At 49.4% G+C, this 16,286-nt stretch overlaps 1 protein-coding gene across 1 annotated transcript in view; it reads left to right on the top strand.

Annotated features, from left to right (window-relative positions):
* The window catches only part of ITGB5 (integrin subunit beta 5), a 125,832-nt gene extending 119,301 nt beyond the window's left edge, over positions 1–6,531 (top strand). The window contains exons 12-15 of the mRNA XM_053564172.1: positions 2,057–2,157; positions 3,649–3,768; positions 4,999–5,165; positions 6,015–6,531. Of these exons, the coding sequence (XP_053420147.1) occupies positions 2,057–2,157; positions 3,649–3,768; positions 4,999–5,165; positions 6,015–6,110 (484 nt within the window). The 3' untranslated portion in view covers positions 6,111–6,531. The remainder of the gene's footprint in view (positions 1–2,056; positions 2,158–3,648; positions 3,769–4,998; positions 5,166–6,014) is intronic.
* Positions 6,532–16,286: the final 9,755 nt, after the last annotated feature.

Genomic DNA, 16,286 nt, shown 5'->3' with positions numbered 1-16,286 from the left:
CGTGACTACACTGTGTTACGAGTTTCAGCCAGTACGTGGAGCATGCCAAGTTAGACTGATACGTCCACATGGACAAGGAGGGGATGTTTCCTGGAAGTGGCCTGGAGTGTGGTCTAACAACAGAGCATCAGATGTAGGGCGAATAGGATCCTGGCTGAGACGGGAAGCAGCCGTCTTCTTTGCCCTGTATTTGTTAATCCAGGAGGCTGGCGCAGGGGCAGGACAGGTCAGAGAGGGAGCCACCCCTTTCCGGCCTCCAGCCAAGTCTCAGCTGCCTGCCCTCCAGGGCTGTGACTGTCAAGGGGAATGTAAGCATTACCAACCCTGTTTCCAACTCCAGAATGTTCCCATCAAGTCAGTCTCTGGGGAGTGGGATTTTGTGGTCCATTCTGGAATAGTTGAATTCCTTTTTTTTTTTTTTGTATTTCAGGTTATTGTGAGGGTGCAAACAACCAGGTCACAATTTTTGTTGAATTCCTAAGCATACTAGGACCTTCATAAGACATTCTTATCCACTTTCTATGATCTATTCACCTACCCATTTCTTCTTAATGTTCAGAAAGTAGTGCAGGGTCTTGGGGAGGGGCTTGTTGAGAGAGGGGCGCCTGGCGCCAGATGTAACTCCCTCTTGGGCCTCAGTTTCCCCCTCTAGGGAGGAGGAGCTGGATGAAGTGATCCCTGAGCTCCCTTCTAGTTCTGATATTCTACTCCACAGCTTTTGCACTGGAAAAGTTTTAGTACCTGGCCTCCTAGTCCCAGGAAATTAAAAAACAGATGATAATGATGGCAGTGCATTGTGGTCGTACATCCCTTTAAAGGTCCGCTGGAGAGCTTTCCAGACACACAGCCCCTTTGGTGCCCACAGGCCTATGGGCTGCAGGGCAGTTGTACCCCCATAGCCATGAGGCTCCATGAGGTCACCCCTGCACTGCAGTGGCTGCCCCCAGAACTCCTGGCTCATGAATCCTAACCTGGCCTTCCGAGGGGCCCCTCCTGCGAGCTTTCACTGACCTGCGCCCACCATGCACCTTTGCTCACAGAGTCCCTGAGGTTAGATGTCAGCCCCACTACCCCTCCCTGGAGTTTAGTTCTCACCATCCTGGGCCCACTCAGCCACATCCCCAGCCCCCCAGAGGAGTCAGGGGCGCCTGCCTTCCCATGGCAGCTCCGTAGTCCTTAGCCACGCCGAACTGCAGCCCTGTGCCCTTAGGAACCCCGTTCTCCTCCATGTCCCCTAACCTAGAGGGAGAACATCTGGAACTGGATTTTGCCTATCTAAAGGGTAATAAGAATAATTTAATGGAACAATGTAATTAAGCATTTTCACACCACACTATCTGGTTTAAACTGTTGGCTTGGGTAGGAGAAGAGGGCCTCAGTGTCCCTGTCTGGCTCCTCATGCATTTTCTAGAGAAGGCCCCTGTTATAAAAGGGAGGTTCCCCAGGAGGGAACTGTCACCTATAGCCTGTACCAAAGCCTAGTGTAGATTGACTGACAGGTAGGAGGACCCCATCAGGTGGGCTCTGTCAGGAGGAAGAGGGGGCTGGAGTCCAAGGTTATCCAGGATGGGGGCTATCTGGCCTTGCTGTGGGTAGCCCCAGTCCAGAGGTGGGATCCCCTTTTCTTGGGAAGGCCCCTAGAGACTCTGATTTGAAGGAGGATGGGAGCCCCATCCTGGGTGATAACTAGTGTGGAATCTTGGGAATTAGCAACTTGGGGCATCAAGCACTATGGGGGTGGAAGGACCTCTCCAGGTACCAGGAATACAAATTTTTATTTCTTGTATGGAGCAGACTCCTTAGCCAGGTACAGATGGATTGGGCTCCTGGTTTCAGAATCTGGAAGGTCTGTAGCTTGACGGGTAGAGCAGACGTGCCCTGAGCTCATCTGTGTTCCTCTGAGAACTCTTGGGCTTCCCGCACAACAAGGGCAGAGCACAGACATCTCTGAGGCGAAAGAAGTTAGAGCCTTGGGGAGCTGCCCGACGGGAGTCTAGCCCCACATGTGGTTCTGTCCCACACACCTGACACTCACGTGTACTCCCTCTTTCCAAAGAGACTGTGTTGAGTGCCTGCTGCGTCACTCCAGCACAGCTGACAACCAGACCTGCCAGAGCCTGTGCAAGGATGAGGTCTTTACCTGGGTGGACTCCATCGGTGAGTGGGCTCCGCAGCCCTGGGCGGCCGCCCACTCTGGACCTTGGTGGCTGCCTAGAGACTTTCTTCTTCATGGGGAGGAGAGTAGACTTATCCCTGACTTAGGAAGCACAGCCCGGGTTTCCTTGGTGTGACTGCTGGCTCCCTCAGAGGACACCATGCTGGGACCCCCCACCCGCTGCCAGTGGGGATGTGACATGGGGAGAGAGACACTTTGGAAAATAGCTTGACAGTTCCCTAAAAGTCAAACGTAGAGTCGCCACACAAAACTTGAACATAAATGTTCATAGCACCATTATTCATAACAGTCAAAAGCTGGAAACAATCCAGATAGCCATCAACTGATGAATGGCCAAGAAACTGTGGTGTGTCCACAATGTGGCATGCTACTGAGTGGTGAGGAGGAGTGAGGTGCTGACGGCTGTCACAGCAGGGAGGGGCCATGAAGTCTTAGAGACCAGGCAGAAAAGAACATATGTTGTATAATTCAGTTTATATGAAGTGTCCCAAATAGGCAAAGCCATGGAGACGGAGTGTAGTTGGTGGTGACCAGGTAGGTGCTGGAGAGAGGGGGAAGTTGGGATTGACTGCTAACAGAAACGGGTTTCTTTCTGGGGTGATGGCAATGTTCTGGAATTAGTGGGAATGGCCACACAGCATTATAGGTTAAAGCTCCTTTGAGCCACAAGGTTAAAAAGGCAAGAGCTGAAAAGCCTGTCCCGTAGCTGTGTGAACCTGGTTTCCTCATCCTCCTCACCTTCGCACTCCCCCTCAGTCCCTTCCCTCCTAAAATCTCGTACCCCCCTCTTAGGCATCCTTGGCGTGCAGATGAAGCCTGTACAGAGGCTGTGTCACTGTCCCCAGATGCCCACAGCACCGGGCAAGGAAGAGTCGGGGCAGCTTGGGGATGGGGCTTCCTGATAGAGAGGAGGGAGGCCAGCTGGTGTCCTGGCCCGACCTCAGCACCAGCTCCCTTTCTCTCAGGGTCTGGCGCCACTGTGGAGCCAATCTCTTATCTAAATGTCCTCATCACCCTGTGTTTCTTTTTGATTCTACATCCCAGGAAAGAAGCACTGCCTGCTGCTGCTTGTCCCTGCAGCCAACTTTCAGTCCTAAGTGTTCTGGGCTATTCCCCAAATGTGAACTCTCACTCGCAACTCAGTGGGCCAAGAGGGCTCTTTCTTTTCTTTATCCCCTTAATTCCCATGGCTGACTCCATCACGCATCCCCACTCCTAAGCATTAAAGCCTTTATTTCTTTCATGTCACCCGCCAGTAAACACTGCTGGGGTTTGAAGATCCTCTGATGTGTCCCACATGTCCCCAAAGCAATCTAAACTCCACCCTGGGCCTGGATTCTTGGTACGAGAAACCTGAACTCATTTTTATAGGCCCAACCCCACTCTAAGACTCCCTGCCCCCTCCCTGACCATGGGTGGCTCTGGTTTGCTCAGAGGGACATTCACCACATTCCTGCGTGGCTTTCTTCCAGTGAAAGATGACCAGGAGGCTGTGCTTTGTTTCTACAAGACTACCAAGGACTGCGTCATGATGTTCACCTACACGGAACTCCCCAGCGGGAAGTCCAACCTGACAGTCCTCAGGGAGCCAGGTGGGTGAGGCCACATGGGCCAGCCCTCGGGTTGTAATTCCTGATGCACCCCCTGCCCTGGGGGCATGCCCCTTCTCTCTGCGCTGTCCTTTCCAAATGCCCAAAGAGGGGAAGTACAATTCTTTATGAAGACCCAGACCGAGGCCACTACTGCCCCACTCCTAGAGTGTAGAAGAAAGATGGCTGTGGAGCTGGGGACCCATTATCAGGGCAGAACGTGGGGGAGGGGCAGGAAGTGGGAGTTCTAGAGGGAGAGGGCCTGACCCTGGGGAAGGTCTCGTCTTAGAGGAGACAGAGCACACAGCTAACAGTGGTGAGGAGCTACTGTGTTCTGCAGGGGAGGTGCAGGGCACCTGGGCCATCAGGGCTGGATGGGACAGTGTGTGAGTTGGGGAACATCTGGAAACACTCACAGTCCTGGCTGGCTGCTGCTGCTTCCCAGGATGGACCCCAGGAAGGACAGGGGGACTGGTAGGCTAAACAGTCCTGCCTGCTGCCAGGCTCAGCCACAGAGGTCAAGCTTTAATTCAAACACTGACACTCTGCCTCTGCTTTGGACCCAGAGACCAACAGTCTTTGCCTTAGAGTAACTGGGATTTCCTAATACCACCCCTTACATTCTTCTTGGGGGTGCAGAAGCGGTGGAGCAGAAAAAGATTTGCTCTCTTCAATTTACTGCATTATAAACTATTTTTCCAAATTGGGCCAAACCACATAATGTGCCTTCCCTGGCCCAGAGGCAGAGGGAAGTGTGTCCCAGAGCAGGATGCTTGCCTGTAAGAATGGGGCTTTGTTTCCAAGCACTGTCTTTGCGGTTCTTTGAAAATAAGCACATTTGCTACAAGGGACTCCACACTGAAGGCTTACAAATATTGGCCCTCAGCCCAGCTCTGTGGAAGTGGCTTCATGCTACCTCCTGTCTGCCTGGTCTACTCCTAAAAGCATTTGCATGAAAGCTAAGCCATGGTCTAGCATCCTGCACTGGAGCCTGGGCCAGGCAGAGGGCCTAGGCACTGCCTGTTAGGAGTCATGCAGCTGTGCACCAGGCCTCTCATCTAAATTCTGCTGCTGACTTGCTTGTGGCCTTGAAATCTTTCTGAACACCAGGGAAACCTTCCTGCCCCCTACCCCAAGTCTCCCAGAAGCAACACGAGGATCTAAGGGAGAACCGCGGGGAGGGGCACCATGATGCTGGTAGCTTTGCTTACTGTGCCTCCTGGTCCCCTCCAGAGTGCGGAACCGCCCCCAATGCTATGACCATCCTCCTGATTGTGGTTGGCAGTATCCTCCTGATTGGGATTGCTCTCCTGGCCATCTGGAAGCTGCTTGTCACCATCCATGACCGCAGAGAGTTTGCAAAGTTCCAGAGTGAGCGATCTAGGGCCCGCTACGAAATGGTAAGTAGTGGGACATGGGAAGTAGGAGAGGCTGCCAGCTGAGAGGCATGATTGGGTTCAGCTGTATGTTATCGATAAAGGCCCCCTGGCATCGTTGGTCTGAAAAGGCTGTGCCCAGTTCTGGACAGTGGGAATTGCACAGCCCTGGTGCAGAGTGGCCTGCACAGAGCCCTGCCCCAAACGGAGGGTCACGAGGGCAGAGACACTGGGCATATCCCCAGCAAGAAGAGGTTGACCCATCTCAGAGAGACCCACTGGAAAGGAACTCAGATTCGTATAGTCTATTACAAGTCTTTTTTTCTGTTGTCCTGAGTAGAGTGCTGTGGTATCATAACTCACAGCAACTTCAAACTCTCGAGCTCAAGTGATCCTCTTGCCTCACTCAGTTTTCCAATTTTTTTTTTTTAGTAGAGATGGGGTCTTGCTCTTGCTCTTGCTCAGGCTGGTCTCAAACTCCTGAGCTCAACCAGTCCTCCCAGAGTGTTGGGATTACAGGCGTGAGCCACTGTACCCGGCCTCACACATGCAAGTCTTGTCACCCTTGTCAGACTGCAGGCTTCTAGAGGGCTGAGCACAGAGTGAATCCCCAGGTCAGTTTCTGTTAAAGCTGGAAAGGACTTCAGAGACCATCTGACCCAAACCCTCATTCCAGAGATGAAAAGTAGAAGCTTAGAGGAGGACTTGCCCAGGGACACAAAGAGAGGCCTCAAGCACAAGGCCGTCACCTTCCACCTGCATGTCTGCCTGCTACCTTCCCAGGGTTTGACGTAGGGAGGGCGTCTAGGGCCTGAATCTGCTGGCTTGAACGAATGAACCAATGCATTTCCTCTTCCTTCCTGTGTTCTGTAGGCATCAAACCCTCTGTATAGAAAGCCCATCTCCACGCACACTGTGGATTTCACCTTCAACAAGTTCAACAAATCCTACAATGGCACAGTGGACTGATGTCTCCTTCTCCTGGGGGTAGAGGGAGCTGGTAAAAAACCAGACTGAAAGGCCTTGAACAGCTTCTTGGCTTGGTCACAGCCCCGTAGATAGGCAAGCACAGAGAAGTCCCCTGCAAGCTGGGCAGGGAGCCCACCCCCTGCACAGCAAGGTGCCTGGCCACACCACCTGTCTGCTGGGCTGCGACTCTTCTGAGCCTGAGAAAAAGAGGAGCACGTTGGCGCTCTCCCCACCACATCCCACTCATTGTGTCTGTGAACTGCTGAGATGCCCAGCTGCCTCTCCCTCCCAGGGGGGCTGGCCTCCTACCTGGCCAAATGCAAAGGCCACTGGGGAGGGGACAGGTGTGTAAAACCAACATGCAGTCTAGCTTTTTTTCACGTTGATCATTTTTGTATGAAATAAAAAGATTATGCATTTATGGCATAGTTTTGATTGCTGAGAATTCTCTTCTGGTACCTGTGCCTTGCACATGGGGGTTGGTGATGGGATTGTTGAGACACCTGTGGAAGGTACATAAGTTTGCAATTGTCAGATCGCCTCTCCTGTCCATGTTTGTTTAGTAATTTTGTAATGAAAAGGAAAGAGATTGGGGGTGAAAGTAAAGATTAAAACCAAAAAGACTGTGTTCGCCTGATATTCTGTACAATCAACGTGCATGCTCCCTTCTGAGTTATGCAGTGCCCCAGTGGAGACTAAAATGGCCGTGTACTTTCTCAGGGAGGGGACACGACCCAGTCTAATGCTCCAGACCAGCACTTACTGAACAAACACGAGGTATTCAGGGCAGTCAGGGTGGTGCCAGGGAGCCCTGAGAAGGGGCCTTTGGCTCCTCCTTTTGCTGTAAGAGAGTTCTAGTCTACAAATGTGAAACTCCTCCTCTGGCCTCCTGCCTTGTTCTGAGGTGCTGAGGCTGGAAATAGATTGTGCCATGGAGGGAGGGTTGTTTGTGGTTCCCACACAAAACTATTTCTTACACACCGTTATCAATGACAGTTTCCTTCCAGAGCCTTCCTTGCCAACGTCCTATGTCTCCCAGGCACTAAGCACAAAACTCATTTCAGCATTTTTTCCTGCAGGGCCATGGAGTCACCTTATGTCCCCAGGTCTGAGACCCCTATTGCCTTATTCATAGAAGAGGAAACTGATTCCCAGAGAACAGAGTGACTTGCCCAAGTGTGAGGAGTTTAGATGACCACAGACTGGTACCAAAGTCCCATCTCATGCTGGGCAGAGGGCCAGACTCCTCACTCCTGCTTGTTCGTAGAAACTACTTCACTAATCATTTTTGACATTGGCGTTGCTTCAAGGTTATTGCACTTTCATTCCAAATTGACCTGTTCTCAGCCTTGGACCAAATTTCCATTACTTCATTTTGGAAAACACTAAGATAAATGCCAATCACTAAATAGGGGCAGATAGGAACAAATTCTAATTTCTCTCAATCTTGTGTATATGGGATGAAAAAGGCCTTGTAACCTGGTAAAGCTGCCTTAAGTCCTTTTTTTAAATGATGCCAAATATAAATAAAATATTAAACAGATAGATAAAATGGGGACTTTGAGACTTTCTGAATTGCAAAAAATAAATATGATTTTGGAAAAACTTTTGGGTTTCTTTCCTGTTTACTTCTGAGTTTCCTGTGGACAAATCGTTAACTTGTTCAAAATATCCTGTATGCAAAATTTTCTGTATGCAGCTCTGCAAGGGCATGATATTGTTGGGCCACAGACACTAAAGGTTGATTTGCTCCTAGTTCCCATCTGATGGGGAAGGTGGGTGTATTACATCTCTGAACCTCAGGGATTTATTTATTTATTTATTTATTTAATTTATTTATTTTTTATTGTTGGGGATTCATTGAGGGTACAATAAACCCCAGGGATTTATTGATGGGACCAGCGCTCACAGTGCCCTGCTGCCTCCTGCTGGAAGTCTTGGGACAAGCTATTAGGAAACAAGTTCTCAGATTCTGACTCAATATGATTTCCCTAAGTCCAGTGAGCTGAAAGTGACTGCAGAGACCATCTATTGCAAATGCCTCATAACCTAGCCACAGATTTATAATTTTATAATTTTGAAATATATTTTAAAAAATGGACCTTGGAAATTTCTTTCTTTAGTGGCTATTTGGCCATGGTCTCCCCACATCCCTGCCAGGATTATTGATGATGGACCTAAAGGTGGGCTGACAAGCTCTCTCCAGCTAAAGGCTGACACTGCCCCCCTCTCCTGTCCTGGGCTATGAAAGGTGTGTCATGTGGCCCTGCAAGGAGGACCTTCAAGGACATTGTCTGGAAAAGTTCTTTCCTGGAACAGTCTGCAAAGATTAAAAAGTGCTACATTGTTTGTTGAAAAGAATAGAGAGCTGTTGACCGTTGTAATCAATTTATTTTGATCCTTTTTAAAAAATATATATTTTTTTGGAGACACTTTCTCTGTCATCCAATCTGGAGTGCCGTGGCCCAGTCACAATTTACAGTAACTTCCACTGTCTGGGCTTAAATGATCCTCCTGTCTCAGCCTTCTGAGTAGCTACTACTATTGGCACATGCCACCATGCCCTGCTAATTTTTTTATTTTTATTTTATTATTTATTTATTTTTTTTTTTTTGGCCGGGGCTGGGTTTGAACCCACCACCTCGGTATATAGGGCCTGTGCCCTACTCCTTTGAGCCACAGGTGCCGCCCTTTATTTTTATTTTTTAAGAGATGGGGTTCTCGGGCGGCTCCTGTGGCTCAGTCGGTAGGGCGCCGGCCCCATATACCGAGGGTGGCGGGTTCAAGCCCGGCCCCGGCCAAACTGCAACCAAAAAAATAGCCGGGCGTTGTGGCGGGCGCCTGTAGTCCCAGCTGCTCGGGAGGCTGAGGCAAGAGAATCGCTTAGGCCCAGGAGTTGGAGGTTGCTGCGAGCTGTGTGACGCCACGGCACTCTACCGAGGGCCATAAAGTTAGACTCTGTCTCTACAAAAAAAAAAAAAAAAAAAAGAGATGGGGTTCTCAGTATGTTGCCCAGGCCAGCTTTGAGCTACCACTTCTGGCCCTATTCTAATCTTTTTTTTGAGAGACAGGTCTCTCTTTGTCACCCTTGGTAGAGTGCCATGGCATCATAGCACACAACAACCTCAAACTTTTGGGCTCAAGCAATTCTCTAGCCTCAGCCTCCCGAATAGCTGGGATTACAGGCACCTGCCAATTAGCCCGGCTATTTTTTAGATATGGAGAGAGGGGTTTTGCTCTTGCTCAGGCTGGTTTCGAACTCCTGAACTCAGGCAATCCACCTGCCTTAACCTCCCAGAGTGCTAGGATTATAGGCATGAGCCACTGCACCTGGCCTTTCTTTGTTTCTTTTTTTTTTTAAGAGACAGAGCCTCACTTTATCACCCTCGGCAGAGTGCCGTGGTGTCACAGCTCACAGCCACCTCCAACTCCTGGGCTTAGGCAATTTTCTTGCCTCCTGAGTAGCTGGGACTACAGGTGCCCGCCACAACGCCCAGCTATTTTTTATTGCAGTTTGGCCAGGGCTGGGTTTGAACTCACCACCCTTAGTATATGGGATTGGCGCCCTACCCACTGAACCACAGGCGCAGCCCCAGTTTCTTACAAAGGTTTATAACTTGCAGGCTGGCCATCTTGGCAAAGACCAAAAGCAGGCATTTCAAGGGAGGGAAGGGTGAGACCAGAATATACACTGAATAGATTGGCTGAGTAAACATATTAAACAGGTTATGGGATGAGCCATGAAGGGATGTATGTATCCATGGTAAGTAAACATGCATGTTAAGTATGTCCCATGTTGACTTTGGAGTGGAGACAGCATTTAAATACATTAAAATTGTGGGGGTACGTAACTTAATCCTTACCTGAAATGGCTTTAAGTCCTGTTTATAATTTGGTATCTTACTGCCACAGAGTCCATTCTGTCAGTCTTAAGATCTCCATTTTAACAATGGAAAAGATGGAAAACTTAAGAAAGTAAAAATCTTTTGGAGTCACAGCACTCAGAGGTAACTACTCTTGACCTTTCTGTGTGCCACTTCTCCGTCTTTTTCTATGCACAAATATGCAATTTTAACCAAATGGGGATTATACTGTGGTTCTTTTTAAAAGCACAGGGCATTCTCATTTAGCTTGGTTGACTAGTACTTTATCAAGCTTAAGAAACCAATAGCCGGGCAGCCCATGTGGCTCAAGGAGTAGGGTGCCGGTCCCATATGCTGGAGGTGGCAGGTTCAAACCTAGCAGCCAAAAACCACACAAAAAAAAAAAAAAAGAAAGAAACCAATAGCCACCTACCTCTTCTGAGGAAGAAACATGATTTTAAAAATTTGTTTAATTAGGGCCAGGTGCAGGGACTCATTCTTGTAATCCTAGCACTCTGGGAGGCTGGGGCAGGTGGATTGCTCAAGCTCAGGAGTTTGAGATCAGCCTAAGCAACAGTGAGACCCCTGTCTCTACTAAAAATAGAAAAACCAGCTGGCCATTGTGGCAGGTGCCTGTAGTCCCAGATACTTGGGAGGCAGAGGCAAGAGGATTGCTCAAGCCCAAGAGTCTGAGGTTGCTGTGAGCTGTGATGTCATAGCACTCTACCCAGGGAAACAGAGCAAGACACTATCTCAAAAAAAAAATTTTTTTTTTTTTAATTAGGATCTAAGCTTAAGGTGATTATCACAAAACGCTGGGATGAATTTCTGATAAAAGCAAACAGATTGGAAGAACAGAGGATCTGTCTCTGCTGGAGTGTCCCCTTGTAACTAAACAGCTCTTGCTTCTCTCTGGAGGACTCCAGCGTGTACGGCTCCTACTTCTGAGGATTGCCTTGTATACTCAGCTACTGTTATGGACTGAATTGTGTTTCCCCCAAATGCATATGTTGAATCCCTAAGCCCCAGTGTGATGGTTTATGGAGATGGGGCCGTTAGAGAATGAATTAAGATTAAATGAGGTCAGAGGTAGCACCCTAACTCAATGTAATTGGTGTCCTTACAAGATGGTCACAAAAGCGAGGCCTTGTGAGGACACAGAAAATGGCCATCTGCAAACTGTGAGAGAGACCTGAGAGAAAGACCATGCATGCTAATACCTTGATCTTGAACTTCCAGCCTCCAGAACTATGAGAAAATCAATTCCTGTGGTTTAAGCCAGCCAGCCAATGGTATTTTGTAATGGCAGCCCAAGCAGACCAATACAGCTACTAGTGGGCTTTGTGCCTGGCCAATGCCTTACTAAAGAGGCAAAGAGCCACAGTGACAGCAGCTGGGCCGAAACTCAGGCAGAGGCAGTGCTGGACCTGTGGGGCCTGAGGAATCTATGCTTGGTTAGTTCAGCCCTCACTGAGAATGTGTGAATGTGCCCTCAGCCAGGTCACCACACTTGTGTCTGGTGTAAATGCTCAAATAGTTGTGGCTTGTCCTATCTTGCCTGTGAACAGACATTTGCGTCTTCCTTTGGAAGTCACCTGGCTGGAAGGTTTAGTTAGCTGTGTCCCTCTGTCACCTGGTTTCCTGTTGCCCTAGCTCAGGGGCTCCAGACTTCTCAGTCAGGACCTGGCTCCCATTCAGACCTGCAGACCCTCCAGGGGAAAGATGTAGAGTGGAGGGAGGAAGGCCAGCAAGAGCTGTGGGGCAGGTGCTGCTGCTGAAGGCCATGCCTGAGGCATACTCCTGCGCAGCCCCACTAGGCTCCTGCATGGCTTGCTGCTTGGGGAGGGACTCACGAGACACATGGAAGATGTCACTGCCTGGCCGGCGCCATCTCATACAGCCGCCTCCGAGGAGGGTGCGGTGATGTGCCACAGTGAGGTCTTCACATCCAGTCTGCTTCCCTTGGACATTAATGCCAGGACATCCGCAGCCTCCCCTCAGGACTGATGCTGCCTTCTGTCAGACAATGGGACCTGCAAAAAAAAAAAAAAAAAAAAAAAGGCCTGTTTTAGCATTTTGATTGTTAGGAAGCTGGAAATGAAATGTTTTTCACCCATCAGAGGCTGTTCCTGACAGGGAAGAAAGAGAAAGAATCTCAGGTTCTCCCTGGGCTCCCTGTCCCCTGCACCGGGCCCACCTTCTCTGCTGACACCCCCATCCTCTCTACACGTTTTCTGATCCTCTGACAGATGTCCTCTTACAAAAGATCTGCATGTTAAGATGCCATGAATTCGTGTTGCAAAAAGGCAAGACATAAATGGGAAGGACATGGCCTCAGGGTCTCAAGCCCAGTGACCTCCTAGGGTCTGCGTTCCTGACCTCTCTGTGTCATGGACCCCTTTGGCATTCCGGTGAACACTGCAGACTCCTTGTGAGAATCATGCTTATAAATGAGTAATAAGGAAGGCTCTAAAAAGCCTGGGCCTATTTCTCTAGGTTATCAACTTAGTTTGAGGTCCAGAACACCCTCAGAGGCTCAGCTGCTGAAGCCTGGTTGGTCCCACCTCCAGAGTCAGGCCCCTGCAACTAAAAGCAATCTCCTCTCCTCACCTTCCCTCACGACTGCCCCACATGGAATACCAGGGATATTTCTCCATCTGACAAGGAGGAAATTGAAGTTAAGTCACCTTGATTGGGGGCCAGCAAGTTCGACCCAAGCCCAGGCACCCCCACTATCCAGGCCTCTGCATGGCTGGCTCCTGGGAAGTATACCTGCCTGGTCTCAAGTCTATACCAAAACAAAGTGGAGCACTTCTGTGTGCAGGCTACTAAATTGGAAACTCTATCCTTTTTTCTTCTCTTTTCTTTTTTTTTTTTTGAGACAGGGTCTCACTTTGTCACCCTCAGTAGAGTGCCATGGAGTCATAGATCACAGCAACCTCAAACTCTTGGGCTCAAGTGATTGTCCTGCCTCAGCCTCTCAAGTAGCTAGAACTACAGGTGCCTGCCACAACATGCGCTATGTTTAGAGGCGGAGTCTCGCTCTGACTCAGGCTGTTCTTGAATCTGTGAGCTCAAGCTATCCACCTGCCTCAGCCTCCTAGAGTGCTAGGATTACAGGCATGAGCCACCGTGCCTGGCCCAGCTCTCTCCCTTTTGCTTGACACTTTCTCTTGTGTCCTTATCACATGACCAGTCCCTGGTACACATGTTAACCAACAATCCCAGCACAGGGATCCCTTTAAAAATGAAGGAAGACGACAACCAACACATATCCCATGATTCCTGGCACAAAGACTCAATACTTTAAAGACTCCTTCCCATGAAGTAGGTGTACACACTGGCCTGGGCACTAGTGCATGGTCAGGCTTCCTGCAGGCGTGTGTGTGGGCCGGCATTCATGTCCTGACCCATGCTCATAAAACAATTTTATTTTATTTTGCAGTTTCTGGCCGGGCTGGGTCTGAACCCGCCACCTCTGGCATATGGGGCCAGTGCCCCACTCCTTTGAGGCACAGGCGCCGCCCTCATAAAATAATTAAAAAAAAAAATACAGAGGCAAACATACAACCAGCTGAGGCTTGTGGGGTCACCCCTTGTGTGAGCATCTCCACGTAGGTACAAGCTGGGCCCCAAACCCAGGGAAGACAAGAGGCCAGGGATACTTGGGTTTCCCTCCCACTCAGCCCCTTTGCGTAGGTTCTCTTCTTAGCTCAAGCCTCAAGGACTGTAGGCTTGATTAAGTTGGGAGACATCCCCTATTAGATGGAACTGATGTTTAGATGGGAAACGGGCAAAAAAAAAGTGAGGAAGAGGCCACGTGCAACCCAACAGGAGACATTGAGAGGTGGCAGCCAGATGGTGGAGGAAAGGTAAGGAAGGAGAAAGAATGAGGAAGGGAAAGAGATCAAAGGCTAACTATGCTGTGTTTCTAAGAGGCAAATATGAGTTGTTTTAGGCATATCCCAATTGCAAAAAACATAATTTTACAGTTTTTTTCTAAACTCAACATCTTCTGTACTTCAAATGTCTATTCAAGTGATGCCAGAAAGCATGATGTGACTAGGTTCCAGGTAAACTAGGACAGCTGTCTTGTTAGGCACAGTCATTCCAGGTTCCCTCCTCCCCCCATCCCAGGCCCCAGTGGGGCTGCCAGGTGCAGGGAGACAGGTGGTGCTGTGAGCTGGAGGCAGGGCATGGAGCTCCATCTGTGCACAGCGGCCCCTGGAGGCAGAGCAAGGAACTCCATCTGTGCACAGCAGATCCTGGAGACAGGGCATGGAATTCTATCTGTGCACAGTGGCCCCAGGACAGCAGAATCTTGGTTGTATGGTCCATCCACGGCCCACTGAAATGTCCTTACGTGATGGCTGAGAGACCCTCAGGCCCATCAGGTCTGCTTCTCAACCTGCTCCCATGCTCTTTTCAGGAAAGTGGGGAAATTTAGCTTCTCAGTCATGTCACTCTGGAGCCACAGGAAGCTCAGACACCCCCAGTCTTGGCCCCACAACCACATGGCCTCAAAATCCACTGCCGTGCTCAGGTTTGGGGGTGGTCTCTGGATCTTGATTGTTCTCCCCCCATTCCCCACCCCTCCCAGATAAACAAGGCACAGACCTGCTCTGTGGCCGGCTCCCCAGCCTCATTTTGGATGCCAGCTCCACTCCCTTGCCCTCCCTGGGATCCAGCAGCAGGGGTGAGGGCTCACACAGTGGCCCGACCTGAGGCTCCCTCGGGAGGAGAGAAGGCTAAATTCTACCAAACCAGTACTTATTTAATGCCCAAACCTTGAGATTTAAAAATTAAAAAAATTCTTTTTATTTTGCTTTTTTTTTTTTTTTTTTATAGAGACACAGTCTCACTTTATGGCCCTCGGTAGAGTGCCGTGGCCTCACACAGCTCACAGCAACCTCCAACTCCTGGGCTCAAGCGATTCTCTTGCCTCAGCCTCCCCGAGCAGCTGGGACTACAGGCGCCCGCCACAACGCCCGGCTAGTTTTTTTTTTTTTGGTTGCAGTTTGGCCGGGGCTGGGCTTGAACCCGCCACCCTCAGTATATGGGGCCAGCGCCCTACCGACTGAGCCACAGGCGCCGCCCTGCTTCTGTTTTTTTTTTTTTTTTTTTTTCCAGATTACTACCAGGGTACAGAAGATTAGGTTACATTGTTTGCATTTGTTAGTAGAGTCCAATTCTCTTTTTTTTCTATTGTGGCCTCCCTTTCCAGAGGCATGCAAGCCAAGTATGAACGTTGAAGGGCTGCGGCGAAAACAAAGGGATTGCAGGGTAAATCACACAAGGCTGGATTACAAATTTTAAAGCCCTAAGAGGTAAAAAAGAAAAACATGGCATTTCACATCCTGTATCCAAAATAAAATCAGCACTGAATAAAACAGCATTGATGATAGGACAAATATAAAGAACTCTGAGCCCTGACTTTTTTTTCTCATGTTTTAAAAATATATTAGATTCCTTTAAAAAGAAATTCCTTCCTAGCACTGATGACCTGGCATCATATCCACCTGTTAAGGGGCAAGGGAACCAAACTGCAGAAAGTCCTAGGGTTGCTCATTGTTGTTTGCAATTATTGGTCCTGAGTTAATGGTGCTGAAGTATAGGATTCACACAAGGAACCAGGAGCTGCTGCGTCTAGAGCAGTGGGTTTTCAACCTGTGGGTCACAACCCTTGTAACAATGAAAATACATCCTGCATATCAGATATTTATAATTCATAACAGTAGCAAAATTACAGTTATGAAGTAGCAATGAAAATAATTTTATGGTTGGGGTCACCACAACATGAGGAACTGTATTAAAGGGTCGCGGCATTAGGAGGGTTGAGAACCACTGGTCTGGAGAGATCACGGAAAGCAGTAAGGACGACAATTTTTGGTGGGATAATTTTGGTCTTCCTGGTCACCAGGCTGGATCTGAGGGAGCCATAGCACACTGCAGAGGGATTTAGCCAGGTATCTCATGGCATGCCGTAGCAAGCACGTGTAGTCATGTCCTAGCCCACAGGGCAGTGGGAGCTCCTGTTAGCAGACCATGGGGCTGGAGCTCTGCTGCTCTGCCTTTCTCTCATTCTTCTGTGACCAGCGGACTAACCAGGGCATGTTCCTCTCGGTGGTGGTGGCAGATGTCAGGTAGAGGTGAGCAGAAACACATGCGCTTAACTCAGAACTGGCAGCGGGTGATGTCCTGTCACAGCGGGAGGCCAACATCAGTGGGGTGGGGCAATATTTTCCACCTCCAGTGGGAGGGAGCTGTTGAGCCATGTGGCAAAGTGTCTGGATTCAGGGAGGAGGGAAGAATT

Source organism: Nycticebus coucang, chromosome 16, assembly GCF_027406575.1.
Source record: "Nycticebus coucang isolate mNycCou1 chromosome 16, mNycCou1.pri, whole genome shotgun sequence".
NCBI classification, from domain to species: domain Eukaryota; kingdom Metazoa; phylum Chordata; class Mammalia; order Primates; family Lorisidae; genus Nycticebus; species Nycticebus coucang.
The sequence above is the reverse complement of the archived record's forward strand: the minus strand, read 5'-3'. Positions and strand labels throughout refer to the sequence as shown.